Raw genomic sequence first — 27,663 nt, 5'->3', positions numbered from 1 at the left:
CCCAGGCCTCCAGTGCAAAGACACCAAAATCCAGGAGTGTGGTCCACGGCTGTCTCTTTCTGAGGAAGGGAGGGAGGGAAGTTTATTGAGCAGTGGGGGAGGGGCAGGACTTCAGAGGGCATGGACGCAGGCCATCTCATCTCCTAGGTCCTCCTCATCAAAACGGGAGAGGATGGACTCTTCGTCACTATACAGTGAGCTGGTCCCCTGTGCCAGCAGGTCACTGGCAGCACTGTCCATCTCGTCCAGGGTCAGGCGACATGCATCTGCAATCTCCTGCTTGGCCAGGGCCACGAAGCGTGGGTCTCGAGCAAAGAGGCCCAGGCCCTCAGAGATGAGCACCTGGGGGCACAGATGGGATCTGTGTTGACAGTGGGTGCAGCATGGAAACAAGGCAGTATGCACAGAAGGGCTGCTGTGAATTAGTGATGAACCCATGAAGGCACACGGGGATGTCTGTGGGGGACAGTGGGGCACACATCTTGCTGAGCAGAAGTTGCAGAGCAAAGAGAGAGCTACATGCACAACACAGAGACTGGGGACCCCTTTCCTCTCCTTCCCAAGCTCCCACCTCCTCCCCTTCTCTCCCGTCCCTCCTGCCCCCTCCCCTTTTGGACTCACAGCTTCCACCAGGCTGTCAGCACTGCCCCTTTTGCCATGGCTGGGGTCCGAGTGGGTTCCAGGCACATGCAGACAGGTGAAGGTGCGCAGTGGACTGCTGGATTTGCCGAGGTATCCCTCCCCTGCTGCACCCTCCTCCACCAATAGCAGTGGGGCATATAAGAGTCGGCCCCGTTGAGGAGGGGTTGCCCAGGAACCCTGGACCAGAATAAACATCAGCGGCATAGTGATGGGTGGATGGGGTATGAGGATCTAGGAATCACTCCCGTGCCTACCTCTTATCCCAAACCACAACTGAGGTCAAACTTATAGGGTATAAATCAGACTTAGTTTATTTAAGAGCCCAGAGGCCTGGGTTTGCCACCTACTAGCTATGTGATCTTGGGTAAGCCTCTCTGGGCCTCAGTCTCTTCATCTATAAACTGAGGCTAATAGTACCCACCTTATAGGCACAGTGAGGACTGTGTGAATTCACATGTGCCCCCTTCTTCAGAAGAACCTAATATGTAGTGTATTTGATAAATTCAGCCTCGGTTGCCCCCACCCCTCCAGACCTCAGCCTCCCTTCCCCACCTCACCTGTGCCCTACTGGGCCCTGAGTTGCGTCCACGATGATAGGTGCCTGGGATGGGTAAATCTTCACAGCTGCCCTGGCGCCGCAGACACTGGATGGTGAAGGATGGCTTCCGACCTGGGGGTGTGGGGGGCACCATGGGCAAAGAGGAATGTCAGTGCCTCCCCAGCCCTCTGCCCTGATGGCCCAGGGAGGGGGCCCAGGCCCATGTCCACTCTCACCTGCAGGTGTTGGGGGCAACAGACGGCGGCGTGGTGCTTGGTGACCATCCACGTATCTCTGGGGTCTGTGAGATGGCAAAAGGATGGGGCGTGGGGGAGTCCCTGCCTGTTCATCTAGGTAGGAGAGCCTGTTCATGAGGAATGGCTGGGGTGAGCTCAGGCCTGGGCATGTGCAGTGGGTTACCATTCCTCCCACACATGGGCTCATGGGCTCATCCTACGTGTCGTGGCCAGAGTGCTGGCTCAGGACTTCCTCTTGCTCATCCTGCTTCTCTTGCCCTTTGGTTGCCTTGGTTTGAGAACTTCCTTCTTCTGGAATGGTGAAAATGAGAACCCCAGAGCTTCTCCTGGGGAAAGTGAGGCAAGTTAGGCAGACCAGATCCTCTCAATGTGGTCCTGAGCCCCTGATTCCCTCTCATTCCATGCCCTACCTTCTACAGAAACACTGGACTTTTAATTTTTTCCTAATTGAGAAAATTCACAAAACATAGTTAACATGTCATCATTTTAAGGCAAACACAGGCTTTCTTTAACAGTTGTCTGTCTCATAGGAAGCACCTGAAGTTTCCAAAAAATCAAAGCGGGCTCTCTCTTCGGCCTGTTGAAGAGAGAGCTTCAACACAAGAACTGGGGGTGTGTTGGGGAGGTGGTGAGAGGGAGGCTGTAAAAGCTAGGTGTGACCTCATTTCATCCATCATTCCCATGAGGTAAGTGCTACCATCACTCCTCATTCACAAGTGAGGAAATTGAGGACCAAGAAACTAAGTGACTAGCTCAAGGTCACTTAGCAAATGGCAGAGCCAGGATTTGAACTTAAACCCATTTTGCTCCACATCATGTGTTTTTGTATATTAAACCTCTATTGCCTCTCTCATATGAACCTCTTATTACCCTCTGTTCCCACCAGAGCTCTTGAATCCCCTCCAGTTCTCCCCACATTTCCATTTGAAGGCCCTCTTATACTAACCACCTCTGCACCCTGAAGTCCCCATATAGTGCCTAGTCCCTGTCTTCCCTCACAAGCCTCCCACAGAGCTTTGGCCATACCTGTGGGCATGGGACCCAGACTGGGGAACATTGGACTGTCTGGAGTTGGGAGCCCCGCCATCGTCATCACTGGGTCCAGGGGAAAGTGAATCTGGAGGTTTGTCTCCAACAGGCAGAGACACAGAAATCACGGAGCTCCGGCGAGATGTGGGCTGGGAGCCCATTAGGGCCTATGGAAATCACAGGATTGAGGATTGCATCCAGGTTATAACGAAGTCACTTGGTCAAATAGTGTGTATCCAGGAACTACCCCGGGGGCTGAAACTGAGTCTTGCCCCCAGCCCAACAGTGGGTGGTAGGTACCAAATAAACGTTTGTCTACTGTAGGGTGTCTTCTCTGGGGGGCTTCCTCCCAGAGGCAGTATGGAAGTCACTCAAAGGGTTGAGGGAGTATTCAGTTCAGTTCAGTCACTCAGTCGTGTCTGACTCTTTGTGACCCCATGGATTGCAGCACACCAGGCCTCCCTGTCCATCACCAACTCCCAGAGTTTACTCAAACTGATGTCCATTGAGTCGATGATGCAGTTGGCCAAAAAGTTCGTTCAGGTTTTTCCATAACAGGGTACTGAAAAACCCAAACGAACTTTTTGGCCAACCCAATATTTTACGATCAAGAGTGTCTGGGGGAGTGAAAGCTTATTGTCCTTACTGTGTACGTTTCCAGGTTCTCGTGTTCCTCTTCCTCTCCCTCCTGCCCCTCTTCCCCTTCCTCTTCCTCTGTGTCACAAGTGAGGGCCTGCCGCATCTCTGGACCCAAGTCTTGCAGGCTCCTCAGGCCAGCCTGTGGGGGTAGAAAAGTAGGGAAGCAGGCAGCTCAGGGTCTAAACTTCCCTGCCCTTGGGTACGAGTGTGGCATGGGAAAGGAGCCCCACAGCCACCCCTGACCCTCTATGGGTCCTGGGGCCTCAGTTTCTTCATCTGTGACATGGCTTCCGTGAGATCAAGAAGGCAGTCAGCCTCAGCTACAATGCTTCCACATATCCCCACCCAGCTCAGCCCCTGCTCCCAAGACCTGAAGGGCAGAGGAGGTGCTTGGGGGGGCCTCGGTGCCTAGTAGCCCCTTTTCTTTCCTCCGCCGGAATTTGCGAAAATAGTCCTGGATCAGAAATGTGGCGTAGAATTTGCCCACGGTAACTTCTTCCTCTGGGAGCAAGGGAGAAGAAGCAAGGTCACACAGAAGTCCTCTGCTCTCCCCGCTTCTCCCACCAAGGCTTGGACTAATCCCCTGCAACCCTCCATCTGTAGCCAGGGATGGTTTGGTGGTAGTGAGCAAATCCTCGACATTCAGAGGCGGGCTTAAGAAATTGGGGTGGAGCCAGCTCACCGTCAGCTGGCGGGATGACCTCATCTAGCAGCTTCTGCTTCATCCGCTTCCAGATCTTTTTGATGACAATCCGCAGCTCCTGATTGGCTTGCTCCAGGTTCCCTGCATCGGGAGAGGATATGGGCATAAGCCAATGGGAAGAACACTTCACAGCTACTCCCTCACTGTTGGAGGGGGCGTCACAAGCTTCTACTGCAGCCACACACTGCTCTGGTTGGACAGGTGGGAAAACAGACTTGGAGAAGACAAACTCACCTATTTTGAGGTTCAGAGCTAGGAGTGGGGCCCATTCTCCAATTAGTTTGCTCCTGGCACCTTCCCCAGGAACCCTCTCCCTCCTGCCCCTCCCCCTCTTCCCCACACACCTTCTGTCTTGATCTTCAGGGATGTCCGGACCAGGGCAAAGAGTGTGGCATTGAATGTCACTGTCCCATCTGAGTTGAGGGGCATGTTCATCGCCACAAGTCTCTGTGCACAGCAGGGATATGGAAGCCACTTTGGGCAAATGCCAGGGATGCAGGCATGTGATGCTCAAGGGCAGAAGCCTTTGAGGATGCCACCAAACACCCCTTCCCCACCCGAGGCAGGGTCCCTGGCCACCCCGGTCATATGGTGGACAGTCCTCTCCAAGGTAGTGGTGGGCAGGTGCACAGACCTTGCAGGCCACTCGGTGCGGGCACAGCTTCCCGAATCCCAGGGGGGGCTGGATGCGTCTCAGCAGGGCAACCACATCCAGGTGCTTGATGCGGCCTCTGGGCAAGGTAGGGGTGGATAGGAGGCACTACTGGGTTGGAGATAACCCCTCTAGTCCTTACTCAAGGTCCTACCAGCTCATCACTCCCTCCCGGCACCAACACCCCATAGCCTGCCAGGGAAGAGTTGGGAGAGGAAGAGGCAGAGGACAGCAGCAGTGGGAACCTTGCAGCATCTACTGCCTGGGTAATGGGAAGCACAGGTGAGTGGTTCTGGGGTTGGAGGACTGTGTGGGGCAGTACACTGTCCTCTGGGATCCCAGGTATGGGGTTAGAGGGCATACTTGGCCCCAGGGTCATATTCAGACCAAATCCTCTTGAATTCATCGAGGTGATGGGGGCCCAGGATGGACCAATCTCTGGTTAGATAATCAAAGTTGTCCATGATCACAGCCACAAAGAGATTTATGATCTGTGGGCCAGTGAGTAGGAGAAGTTAGGTGAAGGGCAGAGCAGGGTATGTGGGTTTGGTGGGAGGCTGAGGTAAGCTTATATGGTCACTGACTCAGGAGTCCTTGGTTTGATCTTGTCAGGCCAGCCCTTTCATCAGCTCTGAAGATCTGGGCTCCCCACCTCATCCCCGGACTTCCTCAGAGCCAGCCCCTGAGACAGTGGTAATAGTGGTGGGGAAATGGTCCTTACCAGGAATGCACAGAGCATGAAGAAGCTGATAAAATAGGCGATGGCAAAATTGCTACCACAGCTAAACTCCTCACCAGGGCCGAAGTCAGACTCAGGGTCACACCGGCTTCCGGGAAGGCTGGCAAGCATTATCTCCTGCCATGCCTCACCAGTAGCACACCTGGGGGGTCACACAGGGATGCCATCTTGGAGGGGAGGCTGTGACATCATGACAAGGGGCTGTAGGGGCCAGAGGGGTGAGGAGATGACCTACTTCCTGCCAGGCGCAACATCTGGTAAAGATAGCATTTCAATATTTTAAAAGCTGGTGTGGCCATGTTGATGACAGTCATGTTTTCATTTTATGGATGCAAGGTCTATGAAAGGTATACATCTTGCAGCCAGAAAAAGGATGGCTGAGGCTAGACTATTCTAAAAGATTCTTTAGAACACAACCAGAAAAGGTCTTCGGGAATATGGAGTCTCACAGCACCAGCATTAGTGTTAGTTGCTCAGTCATGTGTGACTCTTTGCAATCCCATGGACTGTAGCCTGCCAGGCTCCTCTGTCCATGGGATTCTCCAGGTAAGAATACTGGAGCGGGTAGCCATTTCCTTCTGCAGGAGATCTTCCCAACCCAGGGATCGAATCTGGGTCTTCTGCATTGCCGGCAGATTCTTTACCATCTGAGCCACCAGGGACACCCCGTGGAGTCCCATGCTGCCCTGTTATTTCCATAGCTCAGGCAGTCTGGGGCCCAGAGAGGCTATGTGGCCACCCCTCAAAAGCATGCTGGAGATCAAAGCAGCAGGGAAGGAGTGTTTGTGTCACCTGAACAAAAGCAGGACAGCCTGTGGAAAGGTCTGGAAGTTGTTGTTTCGGTTGATCTGTGTGCCATCCTGAAGAGCCACCTTGCCGAACATCTGTGGGCACACAAGGGCTGTGTCAGAGGGGTGACTCTGTGCTCTTTACAGGATCCCACCCATTTCACAACACCTAATACCTGAAGGATCCTCACCATGCTGACAAGCAGGCACTGCTGACCCCATTACACAGATGTGTGGACTGACTCAGGGTTATGCGGCTTGTCTGTCTGTATACCCCCACTTTGGGCTCATTCCTGTCTAACCCCTGTCAACAGAAGAGTGCCTGAGGGATGCTCCCTAGTGTTTCCACGTACCTGCATCCCAATGACTGCATAAATGAAGAATATCATTGCGATGAGAAGAGCCACATAGGGTAAGGCCTAGGCGGGGAGAGAGGACGATAGGTACTCAGGTCCAGGCAGAGAACTGTAAGCCCCCGAATGCACTGCTCCCTCAAGCCTGGGACATATGAGAGATGTGGTCCATCCCCAAGGTGCCTACAACACAGTATTAAGTACAATAGAGTAAGGTGTGTGAGGCCAAGACACGTTGGGAATTGGAAGCCCACAGAAGACAGAAAACTGGAAATAGTAAGCTGCTGATGGGTATGACATGCTGGAAGGGGTAGTTCTGGGAATGGTAAAAGGACAAGCTGAGAGGTGTGGGGTAGGGATGAGGAGTGGACAAAGCAGTGGGGGAGTTACCTGAAAAGACTTGATGAATGTCCAAAGTAACGTGCGAATCCCCTCACCCTTACTAAGAAGCTTGACCAATCGCATGACTCGGAAGAGGCGAAAGAAGGTGATCGAAATGCGGGAACTGTCCTCAGAGCTCTGGGATTGAGTGTGTGGTGAGTATTCTCAGTTCACATTTGCTTCAGCCACCTCCCAGTCTCGTACTTTGACCTCCCGAAGCCATCAAATCCCTCAGAACCCAGGCCCCAGAGTGGTTAGGGAACGTTTCCAAGGACTTTCAGGCAGAAAGGAAAGGATGGTAGGTGAAGAGAAAGGTATAGAGTCCCTGCTGTGAGGTGGGGGTTTACCTCGCCCAGGTGGCCACCATTCTGGATGGAGATATTACCGAAACAGAGGTAATGAGATCACAGGGCCAGTGAGCAAGAGGAGAAATGATAGAGCAGATATGAGGGATAGAGGATGGCAGAGTTATTATCCAGGGATGATGAGGAGGGTTATGAAGTGATGGATCAGGATGGTTGAAGGAAAAGTTGGTAATAAGGGTGAAAGGGAAAGGAGAAGGTACAGAAGGTGATGGAGGAGAGATATTGCAGCCAATGGAGGAAATGGTGGAGCCAGTGGTTTCATGGACATGAGAGATCCGATGGAAGATCCAATGGAGAAGCCAGTGATGGAGATATGGACCCAGCAGCATTGTCAACGGAGGACCACACAGTACCCAATGAAGATGATGATGGAGCCAACGGTGCAATCAGTGGTGATGACAGAGCCGTGAAAGACCCAGTGTCAGAGACGATGGTATTGGTGGAGGAAATGGAGCCAATAAAGGAATCAGAAGAGATGATGCAGTCAAAACAGGAGTTGGTGGAGATGATGGGGCCAACGGAGGGGGATGTAGAGGCAATGAAGAAAATAATGGCAAAAACAAGAGAGTTATTTTAGGAACTGCTGGAGACAGGACATAACTTGCAAATAAATGGGAGGGGGGAGGGCTGGGAGAAGAGGGCTTTGGCTGAACCCAACACAGACTCAGAGAGATAGTGCTAGAGGAAGGAGTTCTGAGTCGCTGGGAGTGAGTAGGATGTGAGTGGGAACCACCTCCCCATGAGAGAAAGCCCTGGGATTGAGGTGAGAGAAGGTTGGCAGGAGTAGAGTGGGTTAGTAGAGAGGCCAGTCCTCACGTTGACTTCAGTGACGGCTATGTCCACTACGCTGCCCACCACAATAAGAGCATCAAATGTGTTCCAGGCATCAGTAAAGTAATGCTGTAGACAAGAGGAAAGCAGTGTCCTGTCTTCTCAGAGCTAGCAAGCTAGGGTATGGGGCTAGTAGTGGTTGGGGACATTGGGGAGGCAGGGCCTGGGTTGGACCATGATAGGGCTGCATCTAGATCCCTCTTCCTCCTTAGTCTCATGACTCATTGGTTGCTGCCCCCTGGTGGTGGTGGTTTAGTTACTAAGTTGTGTCCAACTCTTGTGACCCCAGGGACTGTAGTCCACCAGGCTCCTCTGTCCATGGGATTTTCCAGGCAAGAATACTGGAGTGGATTGCCATTTCCTTCTCCAGGGGATCTTCACAACCCAGGAATCAAACCCAGGTCTCCTGCATTGCAGGCAGATTCTTTACCGACTGAGCTATGAGGGAAGTACCCCCTGAGAGGTATGCAATGAGCTCCACCCTAAGGAATGGATTAGGTCTGGGAGGGAGATACCTTGGGTTTGAAGGCAATGATTTTGAGCACCATCTCGACAGTGAAGAGGCCAGTGAAGACCATGTTGAGGATGTCCATGGCATAGTTGAAGGGAGCAGTCTGCTCATAGTGCTGTGGGAGAAAATCAGATGTGGGGATATAGCATGAGGCAGAAAACCCCCATAACAGTCAAATATTTTCTGGCTTGGACTGAGGTGAGTCTGGGGATGTGGAAGCATGATGAGTTGGCCAAAACTCTCACACTGTCCACTTCCCATTATGGATATTGGAAAGCCCAGCTCTTGATTTCTTAGCTTTCCTTGCAGCTAGTTCTGACTAATGAGACTGAAACATAAGCTTGCTGCTGCTTGGACAGCTTCTGTGAAAAATATTTTTGATTTCCAATAAAAGGATCAAAGAAGGAAATGGCAACCCACTCCAGTATTCTTGTCTGGAAAAATCCCATGGACAGAGGAGCCTGGCAGGCTACAGTCCATGGGGTCACAAAGAATTGAACATGACTCAGAGACTAAACAACAAATGAGGAAAGTCCTTTACTGCAACCTTCCTTCCTTTTTCCTGCTTTGAATGTGGTTTTGATGCCTGGAGCTATGGCAGCCATTTTGTGACCATGAAGCAACAATCATGAGAATGAAAACCAATTTGCTAAGAATAGTGGAAGAGAAAGAGCCTGGGTCCCTGGTGGGCAATAAGCAAATAGCCTACCTCTGCTCGCTATGTGAGCTAACTCACATTTTATTGATTCCAGGATATACATCTTTTCACATTTTAGAATCTCTGAAATTTGGGTGCATTTCACAGTCAATGGCAACTTATATTTGCCATCTGCCATATTTTTTCACATTCTCACATTCCTGAAATTAGGGTGAATAGGTCTTTAATTTGAAAAAATGTGACACATATCTTCAAAGCTTAAGTTTCTCTCAGTTGGGGGTTTTGTTACTTGCAGCCTAAAGCATTTCTGATGGTTCTCAAGGATTTGTGTGGACAGAATAGGGTCAGGTGTCTGGTGGGGGTCAGGGTGGGGAGTTCAGACCTGCATGGCTAGAGCAACTGTGTTGAGCAGGATGAGCAGGAACATGAGATACTCGAAGGCAGCAGAGTTCACAGTGGCCCACACACGATACTGATGTGGGTTCTTGGGGATATAGCGACGGAGTGGTTGGGCCTTGAGGGCGTATTCTACACACTGGCGCTGCATATGGGTGCAAAGCATGAGTGAGTGGTGGTGTCCCAAGGCAAGGAGTTGGGGAGGGGAGTTGGTGAATCAGGGGTTAGAGGTCACCTGGTTCTTATCCAGCTCACAGTCTTGGTACTCCTGCTCGCCCTGGGCTCGGAAGGTGATGATGACAAAGCCCACAAAGATGTTCATCATGAAGAATGCAATGATGATGATGTAGACAATGAAGAACACTGAGATCTCCACGTGGTAATTGTAGATGGGGCCCTTGTCCTCTGCGTTTGCATCAATGGCCTTGTATAGCAGCCTGGGGAGCCAGTGGGAGCAAGTGGGGGGATATCCCAGACTCCTCCAACCTACCCATAGACACCTTAGATACCCCAGAATATCCTTCTCAAATATCCCCCCCCCAACCTAATCACCTGAGACCTCCATATCAGGTCATCAAAGACTCCCAAAGCCCAGCCCTCCAGAGACCCAGAGATCCCCATCCAACCCTCCAGAAAATTCCCCAATCAGGCTCTCTGAGACCCTCAAATCCCTTAAGTTCCCACAGATGCCCAATTCTCTTCCAGTCATCTTGGGGTCCCTATGCAGCTCCCCAGAACTCCCCCAGGACTCCCCCAGAACTCCCCCAGGACTCTCTAAGTCCTCTGTCCCATCAGCTTGAATTCCTTGTTCCATCTCCCCTAAACATCTTTGACTAATACCCCTGAAGACTTGTGCAGGTATCTGGAAACCACTGAATCTCCAGCTCCATCTCCTCCAAGACCTCCACCCAGTCCCCCAGACCCCTACCCAGGTACCCTCTAAATCATTTCCAGTCCTCTCTAGACTTCCACCTAGTGCTTCAGAGATGTCTACTCAATTCCTAGAAGCCCCCTCACCCAGGTCCCCAAAGCACCCTCAACCAACTTTTAGGAGATCCCCACTTAGTCATCTGATACACCCACCAGTCCCCAGAGAACTCTATCCATTCTCCAGAGACCTTCATCACATCTCAAGATACCCTTCCACTCATCCCCAGAATATCCCAAGCCAGTCCACTAGAGACTCTCGCCCAGTCCCCTGCCCATCCCTAGGGCCCGTCCCTCACGCAGGCCAGCCTTCGAAGGTGGAGACAGTGAACAGGGCCATCATGGCTGAAAGGACATTGTCAAAGTTGAAATCGCTGTTGACCCAGAGCCGCTCCCGGACCAGAGGCCTTGACACATCTCCATCGGGGTAGACCAGGAAGGAGCCCCTGTGGATGTTGCAGACATGCTGGATGGGTGAGGAGGGGTGGGGAGCTATGGGAAGGTGACTGGTGTCTCCAGCATGGAGGCAGCAGGGCATAGTGGTGGGGGTGAATAGCCTGGGTTCAAATCCTGAACTTCCATTTACTGACTGGGTGACCTTGGGCAGTTAGCCTCTCTGTGCTTCAGTTTTCCCCATTTATGAATAAGGATAATGACAGAACATATTTCTTGGCTTGTTACAAGGATTAATTTTGTCAATCAGTGAGAACAGTGTCTGGTGCATTGTTGGGACCATATACATTAGCTATCATCACCATTATTATCATCATCATTGTCATTCAGGAAAAAGCAATACTGATAATAGCCAACATTTATTAGCACTAAGTATATGCCAGGCTTTGTGCTAGGCTTTACATGTACTACTTTTACATTGTAGTACACGCTCCACGTAGTAACTCATTTACTCTTCACAACAACCTTGTGAAATCCATACTCTTTTGATCCTCATTTTTCAGTTAAGGAAAATGGGACTCATTGAGGTTAAGAAACATACTCAAGTCTCATGAGATGAATTTGAAGCAGGAATGTCTAATTTCAGTTAACTACTACCCTCTACAGGCTTCCCAGGTGCCCTAGTGGTGAAGAATTTGCCTGCAATGCAGGAGACGTAGGAGATGCAGATTTGATCCCTGGATTGGGAAGATTCCCTGAAGTAGGGGGACCCACTCCAGTATTCTTGCCTGGGAAACCCCATGGACAGAGGAGCCTGACAGGCTAGTGTCATGGTAGTGCAAAAGAGTCAGACATGGCTTAGTGGCTAAACATCAACTACCCTCTATAGGAGTCTCAAGGTGGAAGCTGGGGACTTGGTGGTGGCAGTGGTGGGTGTTTGGGAATTGCTGGGGGGGTTGGAGTGGAGTGGAGGTAACTGTGGGGAATGTGAAGAGGGGTTTGGGGCAGTTACTGGGGGTATCTTAAGGATTAGTGAGTTCTGAGAGCCTCTGCAGTTCTTAGAATTCTCAGGGTATATCAGGGCCTTGAGGAATTCTGGGGTTTTGGGGGCCTTTATCAAATCTGGGGGTGGCACTTACCTTGTGGTCCAGTGGTTAAGAATCTGCTTTGAAATGCAGGGGATGTGGATTTGATTTCTGGTTGGGGAACTAAGATCCCACATGCCACAGAGCAACTAAGCCCATGTGCTCTGGAGCCAACGGGCTGTAACTATTGAGCCTACGTGCCATAACAAGAGAGTTCGTGCACTGCAGCTGCAGCGGAAGATCCTGCGTGATGCAACAAAGATCTGTGTGCTGCAACTAGGACCCGACTTAGCCAAATAAATGTGTGTGTGTGTGTGTGTGTGTGTGTGTGTGTGTAGTCGCTCAGTCAAGTCCAACTCTTGTGACCCCATGGACTGTAGCCCGCTAGGCTCCTCTGTCCATGGGATTCTCCAGGCAAGAATACTGGAGTGGGTTGCCATGCCCTCCTCCAGGGGATCTTCCCAACCCAGGAAACGAACCAGCATCTCCTGTGTCTCCTGCATTGGCACATGGCTTCTTTATCCACTGAGCTATTGGGAAGCCCAGCCAAATAAATATTTTTAAAACTCTAAGGGTCTCTACAGTTCTTTGGAGGAACGTCTAGGGGTTTCAGAGGCCTGGGTGAGATCCAGGGACCTCTTTAGACTCTGGGAGGGGTCCTGGGCTGCGTGGAGGGCAGGATTTGGGCACTCACTTGCATTCTTGGGGTGTGTGTTTGGCCTCATCAGTGCAACTGTAGAATTTCCCCTGCAGGGATGATATATGTCAAACAGATCCACCCTTCATCCCCCCCTTCCCACCCTGACTCACTTCTGAGCCTTTCCAGTGTTTCCTCTCACCTTGAAGAGCTGCACACCAATGCAGGCGAACATGAACTGCAGGAGCGTGGTCACGATCATGATATTTCCGATGGTCCGGATGGCCACGAACACACATTGCACCACGTGCTGCAGGCACCCACAAATATGGCTCATGGACACCACAGGCCATGACAGCCAGGGGGCACAAACTCTTGGTATGTGTGGAGCTCAGGGACTTGGGTTGAGAACATGCGGTCTTGGGTGAAGGACATGTGGGCACCAACTGGAAATAAGTGTTTGCCAGATGGGTATGAGTCTGCACATCAGAAACTTGGGTCATAGAAATGTGGCCTTTGGTAAGGAATGGACAGTTACTTGTAACTGTGCCCAGTGTTCAGGGCTGGGTGGTTACAACATCAGGTCCAGGCTATGTGGTCAGGTTGTGGTTGTAGTCGCTAAGTCGTGTCTGGCTCTTGTGACCCCATGGACTGTAGCCTGCCAGGCTCCTCTGTCCATGGGATTCTCCAGACAAGAATACTGGAATGGGTTGCCATTTCCTTCTCCAGGATATCTTCCCCACCCAGGAAATGAACCTGAGTCCCTGAATTGAAGGCAGATTCTTTACCTACTGAACTACGAGGGCCAGGCATCACTGCAAATGGCCACTCTGACCATGATCTTTGGCCCCAGGGGTGGGGCAGAGTCTGGGTCCCATGAATTTGGGTGGGATGTGGATACCTTGAGTCCTTTGGCCCTGTTGATGGCTCGAAGGGGCCGCAGTACTCGGAGCACACGCAGAATCTTCACCACTGAGATGGCGCTGGAGCTGAGGAGAGGGCAGTCCTCAGACCATGGCCGGGGCCTGGCCTTGGCTCTTGGAGGGATGGAGTGGGCAAGGTGTCACTCACTGGATACCAAAGGAGATGAGGGACACGCTGACCACTAGCAGATCCAGCAGATTGAACCAGCTACGGCAGAAGGAGCCGCGGTGCAGGAAAGCCCCAAACACTGTCATCTTGGGAGTAGGGGGATATAAGGCTAGTTAGACCACAGATCTGGAGATAGGGAGGACAGTTGGGGATGGAAACAGGAGTGGTGGGCTACAAGGGTGGGTGGGGAGTAGATTGGGGCAACTGGGGGCATGATGGGGGCATATCAACTGTTGTTCAGTTGCTGAGTCATGTTCGCTGACTCTTTGTGACCCCATGAACTTCAGAGGCCCATTCATACCTTTAGTAGAATCTCCACAGTGAAAATGGAGGTGAAGGCATAATCGAAGTACCCCAGAATCTGGGGGGCGAGAAAGATGGGGGCACCAAGTCATGGCTGAGGGGGCTCCTAGCTGTGTGTCCCTCTCTGTAGGTTTTGCTGTTCCTCTTCCTTCCTTCCCTCTCTTCCTCACTCTTTTCCTTCCTTCCCTCCCTCTCCTTCCCCTCTCTCATCACCGTCAAAGACTTCTCTACAAGGCAAAAACCTTGGCCATCAGAGAGACAAGGCTTCGGATCTAGCCTCCTCTCCTTCTACCCAGCTTCATGGGCACCCTTGGTCTGCTCAGCCTCTGAGTACAGCTTCCACCTCTTCCAAATACTGATCACCTCCCCGGCGCTTCCTCAAGGGTGTTGCACACGTAATAAAGGCTAGTACTGCCGCACCTACCATTATTTCTCGTCTCTCTCTGCCTAACTAGGGGGTCTTGTCCCTGTCTGCACCCTGGCCATAGCTTGTATCCAGTAGGACAGTCCCGGGAGTGTCCCCTTGAGCCCCCAGCCCTAGGCTCACGTGGTTGCGGAAGGAGTGGGCTCGGATGGGATCCTCAGCGGCCAGGGACACGCTGCTGAGGATGATAAACACCAGGATGAGATTGGTGAAGATGTGATGGTGGATGAGGGTGTGGCAGGCCTTCCTCAGCCTGGGGAGTGGAGAAATGGCTGTGGTCAGAACCCAGGACCACAGAAGTGACTGAGGGAGCCCAAGAGAGACAGCCTGGGCCCTGTTGCATCAGGCTGTGTACCCCACCTGAGCCTTGGCTGTTCCCTGGTCCTCCCTCTCTCCCTACCCCAGGCCCTCCTGTTTCCCTCCCCTCCTTTGCCCCCCCACCCCAGCCCCCACCACCTGCACATTCGCAGCACTCACGGGTTGGTTTGGCTGAGGCAGAAGAAAGCACTGCCCTCAGGGATGGGTACCACCTTCTCCTTGGGTACAACTTCCTGCAGGAGCTCCACATGCCCAGCCCCCCCTTCCTCTTCCTCCTCTTCTTCCTCCTCCTCCTCTTCCTCCATGCCTGGCACCAGAAGAATATCAAAAGAGAGAGAATTGAGAAGATGTATGTAGAGCACCTAGAACAGTGCTTTCCCATGGTAAAATTCTCATCTCCCTGCTAGAATGGCAGCTCCTCGGAGAAGGGATTTCAGCTCCTTTTGTTTACTTCTGTGTCCTCAGCACTTAGAACACAGGATCGAACCCAGGTCTCCCACGTTGCAGGCAGATTCTTTACCAGCTGAGCCACAAGGGAAGCCCTGGGACACAGTAGGGGCTCAGTAAATGTGTGCTGAGTGAACATCGCCATCTTCAGGACTGTAGCCCACCAGGCTCTTCTGCCCATGGGATTTCCCAGGCAAGAATACTGGTGCAGGTTGCCATTCCCTTCTTCAGGAGATCTTCTGTACCCAGGGATTGAACCTAGGTCTCCCGCACTGCAGTTGGATTCTCTACCATCAGAACCACTGGGGAAGCCCCTCTTCAGGCATTTACACACTATTTTATAATAAAGGCTCTGAGATGTTCTGCAATAAAGCAAAATATTGGTTTCTCTTCTTGGGCTTCCCTGATGGTTCAGTCAGTAAAGAATCCACCTGCAATGTGGGAGACCTGGGTTTGATCCCTGGGTTGGGAAGATCCCTTGGAGGAGGGCATGGCAACCCACTCCAGTATTCTTGCCTGGAGAATCTTCATGGAAAGAGGAGCTTGGCAGGCTGCAGTCCATGGGGTTGCAAAGAGTTGGACACGACTGAGCGACTAAGTACATCTTTAATCTCAGTGTCTTGAAACTTCCTGGCCACACACCAAGTCCATTTTTTTCAAGACCATCTCAGAGAAGGCTGCTCCCCAGAGAAGAGGGTCTCAGGGGTCACAAGGTCTGCCTGGGTGGTTTCCCCAAGGTCCCACGCCTCTTCCACCTGACCCTGCCCACTTGCCTGCTCCTTCATTTTTTGCAGATTCCTCTTCCTCATTCTCCCCACCAGGCACCTGGGGACAGGAAGATGGGGGTCATCGATGATGGGGGATTCACCAGAGGATGGACACGGGGGAGGCACAGAAGGGATGCAATAAAGAAGGAATGAATAGGCAGAGGATGGGGGTTAAAGACACCCACACAGACAGATACTGGTGGTAGTGGGAGGTGTAGACAGTGCCCAGGCTTTTAACTCACCAGTGCTCCATTCTCCTGTGGAGTTTCCTCAGTGATCTTCTCCCTGGGCAAAGAAATATGGGGGGTGGGGTGGGCGGTGACTGTTAAAGATTGAAGCACATAGGCAAGGCTGGTGGAGGAGGGGGTCACTGTAGTCAGAACAGACCTTTCTTAGGTCCCATAGAACCTCCCTGCTTCCTTTCTCATCTCCTTGGTCTATTCCCACAGCAGCAGAAGAGATCCTATTAAGTTCTAAGTCTGGGACATTCCTCCTCTGCTCACACCCCTCCCATGGCTCCTCCCTTACTCAGAGCAAAACCGAAAGTCCTCACCATGGCCCAGGATACCCTTGATCTGGCTTCTCTGTTTCCCCCTATCTGAGCTCATGCCCTATCACTCTCCTTGTTCATGCCACTCCATGGCATCCATGGTGTCTCCATGGTATTGTTTTTTTTTTTTTTTGCCACTCCCAGCAGCATGTGGCATCTTAGTTCTCTGACTAAGGCCTGAACTCGTGCCCCCTGCCCCTCTGCGGTGGAAGCATGGGGTCTAATCCCTGGATCACCAGGGAAACCCCTCCATGGTGTTTTTAAAATGTGCTAAGAATATTATCACCTCAAGACCTCTGCATTTGCTGTCCCCTTGCCTTGAACACTCTTACTCCAGATATTGGCATGGCTCACTCCCCTACTTCTTTCAGGCCTCTGTTCAATAGTCACCTTCCTTGATTACTCTAACCAAAACAGCAAGCATCATATCTCTCTATTCTCTTATTCTGCTTTCTTTTCCTTCATTACATATTGTAAACATATATTTAGTTAAATTATATTGTTATATATTCATTTGTTTGTGTTTTGCTTGCCTTTCCCAGCTAGAATGTCAGCTCCATGAAAGCAAGAACTCTGTTTACTTTGACCACTGCTGTCTCCTTAGCATATAGAACAGGGCCTGGCAAAAAGTGTGCACGTATGTATTAGTCACTCAGTTGTGTTAGACTCTTTGGGACCCCATAGACTATAGCCTGCCAGGCTCCTCTATCTATGGGATTTCCCCGGGCAAGAATACGGGAGTGGGTATTCCTCCCCATTCCCTTCTCCAGGGGACCTTCCTTACCCAGGGATTGAACTGGGTAACAATGAGTCTCCTGCATTGCAGGAAGATTCTTTACCATCTGAGCCACCAGGGAAGCCCTGAGCCACCAGGTTAAAAGTAGGTGCTCAGTAAATGCATGCCCAATGAATGAGGACTGGCAGGTTGGATCTGCAGATAGAGATTTCCAGGGAGACCAAGGCATCTTTGGTGGTATGGGATGTGTGTATGAGGGTCCCAGTCAGGGATTCCAGGGCAAGAGTGTCTTGGAGGCAGAGTCAGACCTCACCTGCCCTTATCTTTGTCAGTGCCTGCATCTCCACTGGCCAGGTTGTCCACAGCGATGGCAAGAAACACATTCAATAGGATGTCTGGGGTGAGCTCAGGCTAGAAAGGATGGAGAAGCAGACTGCCTACAGAGTGCCCAGGTCCTCATTATCCTCCCCCAACCCTGCCATGATCCAGCCTCCCAAGGTTCTGAGGATACAATTGCCGCAGATGAAGAGGATGATGAAATACACGCACACCAGCATCCCTGGGAAGAAGGGGCCGCCATAGGCCATGATACCATCATACATGACCACATTCCAGTCCTCACCCGTCAGTATCTAGGGGTGGGAAGTCACCATGAAGTCCTTGGGACCCTCTCCCCAACCTTGGGTCCCTCCCCACTTGCCCACCCATCCCATGATCTCCAGGTCCCACCTGAAAGACAGTGAGGAGGGCCTGGGGAAAGGTGTCAAAGGTGCTTCGCTTGGTGTGGGTCTGGTCAAAGTTGAACTTGCCCCCAAACAGCTGCATGCCAAGCAGGGAGAAGATGATGATAAAGAGGAAGAGGAGAAGCAGCAAGGATGCAATGGATTTCATTGAATTGAGCAGAGACGCCACTAAATTGCTCAGAGATGCCCAGTGCCTGCAGCAGAGATGGAGGGGGAAGGGTTGACATGTCCAGTGGTGAGTCAGGAGCCAGGGCAGGGCTTCAGCTTGGGATGTACTGGGGCGGACTGGGTTAAGGTGAACTTTGATGTCAATGTTGGATGTGATTTTGGAGTCAGAGTGAGGTGAGAATAAGAAGGAAGGGGAAGGGGTTTTTTGAGGTTAGGGTGGCGTTAGGGAAGATGAGATTAGTGTGGTGGGTATATGGAAGTTGGTGAAGCTAGAATTGGGTTTAGGTTGGGCCTGGGACTGGGGTTGGGGTAAGGGATGGTAGCTGGGGATGGGCTTAGGGAATATTTGGAGTTGTAGATGACTGAATTGGGGATAAGGTTGTGGTTGAGGGTTGGGATAGAGGAGCAGATGGATGGGGCTGAGATTAGGGCTGGGACTGGGGACCAGTTTGCAGTTGGAGATAGGCTAATGGTTATGAGTTTGGGATGTGGGGGTTGTGGTTAGTGATGGGGATGTATCTGGAAGTTAGAAATGAGGTTGGAGGTAGGGCTAGGCTTGGGCTTGGATATTGGGGCTGTAAATGACCTTGTGGATGATGAGTGGCTGGTGGTTGGAGTTAGAGATAGTGTTATGGTTGGGGGTGAGGGATGGGGTTTGGGTTGGTGATGAGTACAGGGTTGAATTTAGAGATGGGGTTGAGAATCATATTCTAGCTGAAGTTGAGGCTGAGGAAGGGGAGGGAAGTGGAGTAGACACCCTCCCCAACTGACTTTAATCTCTAGGAAGGCAGGAGCTATTGTCTGCTTTGATTCTTGGTGTTTCCCTAGGGCCTGGAAGGACACCTTGTATGCAGTAGGCACTCAATGGATATTTGATAAATGAATGGTGATGCAAATATAGTCATCATTGGAGCTTGGGTGGTGGCTGTTGCAGCTGTGTTTGGGGTCTCAGTCTTCACCCTTCGCCACATACAAACACACCCCCCTCTACCCCTCACCCCCCACATACCTGGTGACCTTAAAGATCCTGAGGAGGCGCACACAGCGGAGTACCGAGATGCCCAGTGGCTGCATGGCACCCACCTCCACCAGGGTAGTCTCCAGGATGCCCCCACAGACCACGAAGCAGTCAAAGCGGTTGAAGAAGGAGGACACGTAGACAGAGGGCCCCAGACCATACAACTTGAGAAGCATCTCCACCGTGAATAGACAGAGCAACACTTTGTTGGCATACTCTGTGGAGAGAGAGGCAGGGGTGAGTGGGCTAGCCAGGTTTTGTGGTGACATGTGGGGAGGTAGGGGCCATGGAGCGACCTGGGGCAGCTGGTATTGGACCAGGCACAAGCTGGTGATGTGGTTAGGATTGAGGATAGGGTGAGTTTGTAGGTCAGGGTGCAATAGGTTTTGAGAGTTTTGGAGCCGGGGCAAGGGCAGAGCTGGGGTGTGGGCCTGGGTTAGCCTCTGTGAATACAGAAAAACTCTGATTCATGGGTAGACTTAGAGCCTAGCGTTTAGCTGGGACTGGGGCCGGTTTGAGGGTTGGGGTTAGAAGTTTGCTCAGTATTCAGGTTGGGGCTGTGATTAAAATGAATAATAGTAAGGGCTATTAATAACACTTATACAGTATTAACTCCATGTGGGTCAGGCAACGTTCTAAGCACTTTTCACTTTAACTCATTTAATCCTCCCCGCCATCCCTGGTGGCTCAGATGGTAAAGAATCTGTCTGCAATGCACAAGACGTGGGCTCAATCCGTGGGTCGGGAAGATGGGGAATGGCTAGCCATTCCACTATTCTTGTCTGGAGAATTCCATGCACAGAGGAGCCTGGCAAGCTACAGTTCATGGGGTCTCAAAGAATCAGACAGAACTGAGCAACTAACACTTTCATTTTTGCTTTTAGCATCCCATGAAGTGGATACTATCACTACCTCCATTTTGTAGATGGGGAAATTGAGGCACAGAGAGTTTAACTTGTCCAGACAGTGGGATGTTAAGAGCCTGAACTCTAGAGCCAGGCTGCCTGGGTTTGCCACTCAGTAGCTGAGTCCTGGGGTTAGTCATTTAACTCTTCAGGACCTTGGTGCTAGGCCTCTGTGCCTTAGTACTTAATTCAGATAAAGTTGCAGTGAAGAGAAATTGAGTGAGTGCACGTAAACCGCCGAGAACAGAGCCTGACATACACAGCAAGCACTACATAAGTGTAAGCTGCAAGGTAGGACGGGACAGGCTTTCTGCATTTACTTGGGTGGGAGGGCCGTATCTGGGGATCTGGGGCACCCAAGAGATCCTGCATCTGAGCTTCTGGGGTGGAAGGAATTAGGGGCTGGGGAGAAGGCTGGCAGGCTGGGAGGGTGCACCCTGGATCTGGGTGAGCCAGAAGGGCTGCCCATGGTGCTCCGAGGCGATTGTCAGAGTGTTGAGGAAGACAAGCAGCAACACGGCCCAGTAGCAGGCATTGGACTTCACAGCCCTCCGGCAGCGCGCCCGAAGGCCCCGGTTGGCTCGGCGGAGACAGCGGCTGTGGGGACAGGGAACCCACTGACAGAGATCACTTACCTGAACCTGTCCTGGGGGCTCAGGTGGGGGAGCCTGTTGGTCATGGGGGGCTTGGAGGTGGGGTTCACAAAGTCATAGGGTCTGGGAGTCACACAGCTTTCCCAACTCACCAAACGCTGGTTTTCATGATCTTATTTCTGGAAAAGGGGAAGATGGGAGGTGGGCATCATTGGGGGCTGAGGGGCACTCACCAGCAGGGGTTGGAGGTCAGGGCTAGGAAGTTGGAGGCTGAAGTCAGGACTGGGGCCAGGATCTGTTCCGGGTTCTGGGCTGGGTCAGGGGTCAAGGGCTGGGGGCCTCACAGGCAGCGTGTACAGCTGGCTAGAGTGCCCTCTTCCTCTTCCTCGTCTCCTTGGGTCTCTGCCATTGAACCGGTGTCACTGGCTGGGAGGCTGGCTGTGGGCAGGGTGGGAGAAGAAGTCAGCACATGAAGATGCCAGGGTTCTGCTCTTGGCCTTCCCCTCTGCCTACTCATTCCACCCTCTCCTCAACCTGGTTGGATCCTCACCATGGCTGCTGGTGGAGTGGGTGGAGTGACTGAACCAGCGCAGACGTCCTCGTCTCCTATTGGTCAGCTCTGCCAGTTGTGGCCCTGTAAGCACAGGGAGGGCATTTGGGGAACAGGGTCTGGAGTGAGGTTAGGGCTCTGGGGTGAGGGGTGTTATTTGGAGTCTTTGTTCTGGGTACAGTCTGGGAAGGGTATCTGAGTCTGGGTTCTGTGTCATAGACCATAACCAGAGGCTGGGCCTAGAGTTGCTGAGGGCTGGGGCTAGATCGGAGGGCAGCCCACATCTGAGGGATGCGTGGGGCAGGGAGTGGGCTGGGTTGAGATTGCCTACGGTGGCCGCCCAGGCCCTCTTCAGCCACGGAACCAAAGTTGCCAGCAGCTGAGGGGTCCTCCACGTCCAGCTCCTCCGCCTGTGTGATCCAGTCCAGGTAGCCCCGGAGGTCCTCCTCCAGCTGCTGCTTCTCCCGAAGCTTCTGGAAATCCCCTCGTGCTTTTGCCTTCTCCCTCTCTTTGGAGAACTCCCTGAGGAAGGAGAATAGAGGGCTAGACAGAGGAACCACCCTGGCCCCCCTGCCATCACTATCCCAGCCGCACTGACCTCCTTGCTGTTCTTTGAATATGCTAGGAACGTTTTAGCTTTGGAGACTTTGCACTGGTTCTTCCCTTTGCTTGGAACACTCTTTCCTCAGATATTCACATGGCTCAGTATCTTTCCCATCTTTACTCAGATAACACCTTCTCAGGGAGGCCTGTCCCTGCTTGTCCTTGTTTGTAATTACAATATCTCCCCATTCCTTTCTTTCCATAGTACATATTTCATATGAGACAAAACACATATGTGTGTATGTATGTATGTAATATCCAATAAGGCAGAGACTTTTGTCTTTTGTTCCATTCCTAAAAGAGTGCCTCACACACAGTAGATGCTCAGTGTTGACTGAATGAATGAAGGGGTATTTTAGATGGGTTTTAAAGGATGCCTAGAAGTTTGCTAAGAACAAAGAAAAGGGACAGGGGCTGAGGGGTTGGGTAAGTGTCTAGGCTCCTCACCCACTCAGGACACCAAGTACAAGGTTGAGGACGAAGAAGGATCCAAAGATGACGAGACTCACGAAATACACCCAGGGCAGCTCATACCCCATGGCATCCTGCATCTAGGGAGGGGGGAGGACATGCATCTCTCAGTGTATGCAGACCCTCCTGCCTGAGCTCAGGGAGGAAAGGCAGGTTCAGCTTCTGCACTGAGTGTCTGTCATTCCATCTCACCCAGTAGAGGACGTCGGTCCAGCCTTCCATGGTGATGCACTGGAAGACTGTCAGCATGGCGAAGAAAAAGTTGTCAAAGTTGGTGATGCCTCCGTTGGGCCCTGCCCAGCGCCCACGGCACTCCGTCTGGTTCAGCGTGCAAGCACGCCCTGATCCTGAGGACGCACAGGGTGACGGGTCCTCCTCCGCCTCTATGTCTGTGGGAACACTGGAGCTCTGGAATCCGAAGTGCACCCAGCCACAGTCATGGGCACCTTGGAAGCCCGCCTACCTGGGAAGTTTGCCTCAGGGTTCTAGATTTTTCTAAATCAGACAACCCTTAGGGCTTTCCTGGTGGCTCAGTGATAAAGAATATGCCTGCCAATGCAGGAGACCAGGGTTTGATCCCTGGTCCAGAAAGATCCCACATACTTCAGAGCAACTATTGAGCCTGTGCTCTAGAGACTGAGAACCACAACTACTGAGCCCATGAACTACAACTACTGAAGTCCACACTCTAGAGCCTTTGAGCCACAACAAGAGAAGCCCTCACACTACAATAAAGACCCAGTACAGCCATAAATAAATATACGAAATTTAAAAAATAGACAACCCTTAGCCTCTGACTGCTGGGTCAGGACTCTGAACCGCTGGGAAGCTGTGAAGCCCAACCACAGAGATCTGGGGAGTGGGACTGTAAATTTTGAGGCAGAATCCTGTGAGTAACAGTGAGCCATGAGCCTAGGAGCAGAGTCTTGTGAATTTCAGAGGGTCATTTGAAAGAAGGGTGGGGGCAAGCCTTGGGTTTGGGTCTGGATAAAAAAGGCCTGCCTAGGAGTCTTCACTTCTCTGGTGGCTCAGTGGTAAAGAACACTAATGCAGGAGATGCGGTAAACACCGGTTGGATCCCTGGTTTGGAAGATCCACTGGAGAAGGAAATGGAAACCCACTCCAGTATTCTTGCTTGCGAAATCCCAAGGACAGAGGAGCCTGGTGGGCTACAGTCCATGGGGTCACAGAAAGGTCTGAGATTAAGGGTAGAGTCTTGAATACATGGGGTGTGCTGTGTGTGTGTGCTAAGCGGCTTCATGGACTATAGCCCGCCAGGCCCCTCTGTCCATGGGGTTCTCCAGGCAAGATTACTGGAGTGCATTGCCATTTCCTCCTCCAGGGGATCTTCCAAACCCAGGGACTGAACCCGTCTCTTATGTGTCCTGCATTAGCAGGTGGGTTCTTTACCACTAGCACCACTGGGAAGCCCGAATATATTGGGGTAGGGCTTGTTGATCTGGTGGCAGAGCCTGAACTGGGGAGCAGAATCTCGTGTATTTGAGTGTGTTTCCTTGAGAACAGGGTGGGGCTTAGGAGCCAATGGAGGGGGCAAGTCCTGTCCCAGGACAGGTGGGCTTGCTGACCAGATCCCAGGAAGTAGCATGTTTTGTGCATGCGTCCGAGGAACAGCTCCAGTCCGATGATGGCGTAAATGATGATGACAAAGAGCACAAGAAGTGCGATATGCAACAGTGGCACCAGAGCCTTCATGATGGAATTGAGCACTATGTGCAGGCCTGTAGGGAGCGAGGGGTGGTCAAAGTAGGGGCGGGGTCAGCTCAGGCCCCCACCCCTCCCACTCCCGTCCATCACCTCCAAGCCTGGGGGATGCGCCACTCACTTGGGACCCCAGACACCAGCCTCAGTGGCCGCAGCACCCGAAATGCCCGCAATGCCTTTACATCGAAACCCCCTGGCTTCCCTCCCATATGCGGGGTGTCCCCTGGGCGTCCGGGACCCTGCTCCAGCAGCACGCTGAACAGCCTGGTGGGGGAGCATGGGAAAAGGAAGTAGGGGGTCAGGCCTTGGGATCCCCCCTTCCCTTCTTTTCCTTCTCCTCTGAGAAGTACAAATCCCTGTAACTGGAAATGCAAATAGGTTTAAATATGTTAATATTCCTGATTCTGGCTGCCAAATGGGGGCAGTCTGAAGCAGTCACTTCCCTGAGCCCCGAATTTAACAGGTCTGTGGTGGGAAGTTGAACTAGGGTGGGGTGTGTCCTCTGCAGATGCGCACCCGACCACGACAATGATGAAGTCGAGCAGGTTCCAGCCGTTGCGGATGTAGGCGCTGGGGTGAAGCACCAGCCCGTAGGCCACGATCTTGAGCACCGTCTCCACAGTGAAAATCACCAAAAATACGTATTCCACCTGCTCCTGGGGGCAGAGCCGGGGGCGAGGCGGGAGATTGGGAAGTTATTTGGGAGTGGGGTTTGTTTGATAGCGGGTAGGGGGAGGCGGGTCTTCCCTGGTGGCTCAGAGGATAAAGAATCCGCCTGCAATGTGGGAGACCTGAGTTCGATCCCTGGGTTGGGAAGAACCCCTGGAGAAGGGAACAGCTACCCACTCCAGTATTCTGGCCTGGAGAATTACATGGACAGAGGAGCCTGGCGGGCTACAGTCCATGGGATTGCAAAGAATCCAACACAACTGAGCAACTTTCACTTCAGGGGGAGGCCAGCAAAGCAGGACAGAGGGTGGGGCTGGGCAGGAGAGGGTCATCTGGGTCAGCAGGGGCGGGGCCTGGCTGGAAGGCTTGAAGTGTGGCTCTACTGGAGCTGTATCTAGCTGGAGGTGGGGAGGGCAAGCCTCACCAGGTTGTGGTTGGCCGTGTTGGAGTCGTCCTCTGGGAAGGGGATGTAGACTCCCAGGGCCACGCAATTGGCAAAGATGGTCAGCAAGATGAGGATGTCGAAGGGCCTCAGGTGGACACAGTTAAGGACCCAGGCAGAGTGGCCTCAGAATATGACATTCCCTTGGGGCCCTCCCCACCCAGTGCTGACTCGACCCTAAGATGACCAACCTTGACATTCCCGGCCCCTGCTCTGACCAACGCCTTGACTCTGACCCTCCGGGAAACCTTAGCATCCTCAAGTCTGGCTGAGATTTAGTCTTTGACTCTTGACACCACTCCCTCCTCCAGACCTTCACCTTTCTCAGCTCTCCCTTGAATTCAGTCTTAACCCTTGATCCCTGGTGATCTCAGCCCTCTTTCATTCCAGCCCTGGCTTGATCCTTGACTCTTGGTACCCTGATGACCTTCACCCCTGAGCCCTGCCCCTGGCCTTCAAGGATGCTTCCATTCCACAATGCTGATGCAGGACCGCCGCAGGGGGTTTGCCAGGGTGAGGCAGAAGAGTGCCCGGGGTGACCGCTGGGCACTGGCTACTGCCACTGTCTTGTGCTTACTGTGCTGAGTCTTTCGCTTAGGGGTCTCTAGGCCCGATGCCCCGCTGATTTCACCATCTGATGCTGGGGGCCCAGGGCACAGCCCCCATTCGGGCCCAGGGCCTGTCCCATTGGCTGGACTGGGCTCTGGGGTGGTGTCTGTGTGAAGAAACCAAGTCAGGGTGAGGACAAGGTATTGGTTGCCTCCTACCTGATGCTATTCTTCTATCTGAGGGAAGGAGAGAAAAGCATGTAAAATTAGGGGGAGTTGAGGGTACCTGGGAGTTGGTGGTGGACAGGGAGGCCTGGTGTGCTGTGATTCATGGGGTCGCATAGAGTCGGACACGACTGAGCGACTGAACTGAACTGAACTGAACTGAGGGTACCTGAGTTAAGGATTGGGGGATGAGTTGGTATTAGAATTGACTGAGGGTAAAGTGCAAGTTTATAGGTGAGTGAGGGTGAGATTATATTTCTAACTGAAGCAGAGTTTGTGTTAGATTTGCAGGGGGTGGGGAGCTTAAATTTGCATGGGATAGGACTGAGTTTATAGCTGGAAGCAAATTTAGGGTTAAACTTGAGTGGTAGATTTTGGGTTGGGTTTAAATTCAGGTGGGAGTAAAGTGTGCTTGAAATATGATTTAGGGTTAGGCCTAGACAATTGAATGAGTTGGGATTTGAATCAGCATCAAGGTTAGCGTTACAGTTGAGTTTGAGTTCAGGTGGGATCTGAGTTTTACACTGGGGTTTTCAGCTAAATCCATTCCCAATTCCCACGGCCTTATTTCAGCCTCTAAGGGGCAGTGGGTTGGCCTGGTTACGATACCATCAGCTTTGGAGGAAAAAAGCTATTTGAATTTAAATCCTGATTCTACCACTTGGTAGCTTCCTGTGGCCTTGAGCAAATTATGTAATCTCTCTGAGCCTCAATTTTCTTATTTGTATAACGAGATGACAATAAGAGTACCTACAACATAGGGTTGTTGTGAGGATTAAATGAGTTCAGCATTCAGAAGAATGTCTGACACATAGTATTATTCCCATTTTTCAGGTGGAGAAATCGATGCAAAAGGAGAGGTTAAGTTATTTGAAGAAGTGGCTGAATTGGGAGTTAAACCCAGGGAGTCTCTGACTCTAAACCTTCACGACTTATTACCACCATCAAGTATGCATTCTGTCTTTCTCTCTGATCCTTAAAAATGGGTCTGTGCTCTTTCTGGAAAGTCAGAGACCCATTCACCAACAGTGCTGATATCCAGGGGTTGGGGTTGAATTTAGGTGACTTTAGAGCTCATGGTAAGGTCTGTATCCATGTTGGGATTTGGACTCTAACAGTGGATTGCCCTCTGGTTGGTAAAGTTTGTGTTAGGATTAAGCTTGGGGCTGACATTGGAGTTGAAGTTGGGGTGGGTGCTAGGATAGAGATCAGGGCCAGGTTTGGGGCTGGGTTTCAAATTGGGATCTAAGGCTGTGGGCTGTGTTGGGGCTGTCTGGGATGGGAACAGGGTAATATGATTCCAGTCCCCAAAAGGCTCTCCAGGGGTAGAATCCTGGTGGGCAGTGGGTGGGTCAGAGGGGCAGAGGATAGAGCAGAGCCCAGGCTTGCTCCAAGGGTCTGTAGGGGTGGAAGGTTGCTCTCACCTTTCCCGCCTTCAGATGCCGACATCCTCCTTTCGAGATTGAAGAGCCATCTGCACACAGCCCCCGTCTCTTCCCCCAGCTTTGGAGGGATTAAGGTCACAGGGCGGGGCCATAACAGGGTCGGATGGGAGGGTGAGGAGGGGTGAAGATGGGACACTTGTCGGCCAGAGCCTGGCAACAGAAAAGGCACTGATTAAAAATATACATATACATATATTTATTTTACAAAATATATACCAGCACCAGAGGCAGAAACTAAAATAAGAAAAATGATAATCGTTTTCCAAAAGTATCTGAAATTTGAAGCATGCAGGAATAGACGTAAGATAACATATGTGCAAGATCTCCATGGGAAAAAATTATCAAATATTATCAAATGATTAAAAGGGATCTAAATAAATAGATTAAATTTACTAATTGA

At 51.8% G+C, this 27,663-nt stretch overlaps 1 protein-coding gene across 3 annotated transcripts; it reads right to left on the bottom strand.

Moving 5' to 3' along the window:
- Nucleotides 1-59: 59 nt before the first annotated feature.
- Nucleotides 60-27,267, bottom strand: CACNA1F (calcium voltage-gated channel subunit alpha1 F). Of its 3 annotated transcripts, none has more exons than XM_018045137.1 (48): nt 27,193-27,267; nt 25,603-25,607; nt 25,028-25,133; nt 24,451-24,590; nt 24,056-24,198; nt 23,799-23,951; nt 22,405-22,601; nt 22,189-22,292; nt 21,470-21,660; nt 21,139-21,222; nt 20,933-21,026; nt 20,741-20,767; nt 20,432-20,592; nt 19,082-19,307; nt 17,891-18,098; nt 17,673-17,793; nt 17,475-17,556; nt 16,118-16,160; nt 15,882-15,933; nt 14,821-14,968; nt 14,467-14,596; nt 13,918-13,977; nt 13,596-13,702; nt 13,426-13,513; nt 12,727-12,834; nt 12,582-12,634; nt 10,709-10,855; nt 9,718-9,919; nt 9,469-9,627; nt 8,433-8,543; nt 7,903-7,986; nt 7,069-7,089; nt 6,731-6,859; nt 6,341-6,406; nt 5,992-6,083; nt 5,182-5,341; nt 4,824-4,951; nt 4,443-4,539; nt 4,153-4,255; nt 3,788-3,889; nt 3,476-3,606; nt 3,113-3,244; nt 2,464-2,633; nt 1,656-1,763; nt 1,417-1,544; nt 1,200-1,312; nt 622-819; nt 60-342 (listed from the first exon to the last, which is right to left on the bottom strand). In XM_018045137.1, the coding sequence occupies exons 1-48, from the start codon at nt 27,265-27,267 to the stop codon at nt 112-114; spliced, it is 5,718 nt and encodes a 1,905-aa protein (XP_017900626.1). In that variant the 3' UTR covers nt 60-111. The 3 variants fall into 3 exon arrangements, with proteins under 3 accessions (XP_017900626.1, XP_017900624.1, XP_017900625.1); XM_018045135.1 differs by having other exon boundaries at nt 25,511-25,760; nt 27,243-27,267; XM_018045136.1 differs by having other exon boundaries at nt 21,503-21,660; nt 25,511-25,760; nt 27,243-27,267.
- Between the last annotated feature and the right edge of the window lie 396 nt (nt 27,268-27,663).

The sequence above is a fragment of the Capra hircus genome, unplaced genomic scaffold, assembly GCF_001704415.2.
Source record: "Capra hircus breed San Clemente unplaced genomic scaffold, ASM170441v1, whole genome shotgun sequence".
Taxonomy (NCBI): domain Eukaryota; kingdom Metazoa; phylum Chordata; class Mammalia; order Artiodactyla; family Bovidae; genus Capra; species Capra hircus.
The sequence above is the reverse complement of the archived record's forward strand: the minus strand, read 5'-3'. Positions and strand labels throughout refer to the sequence as shown.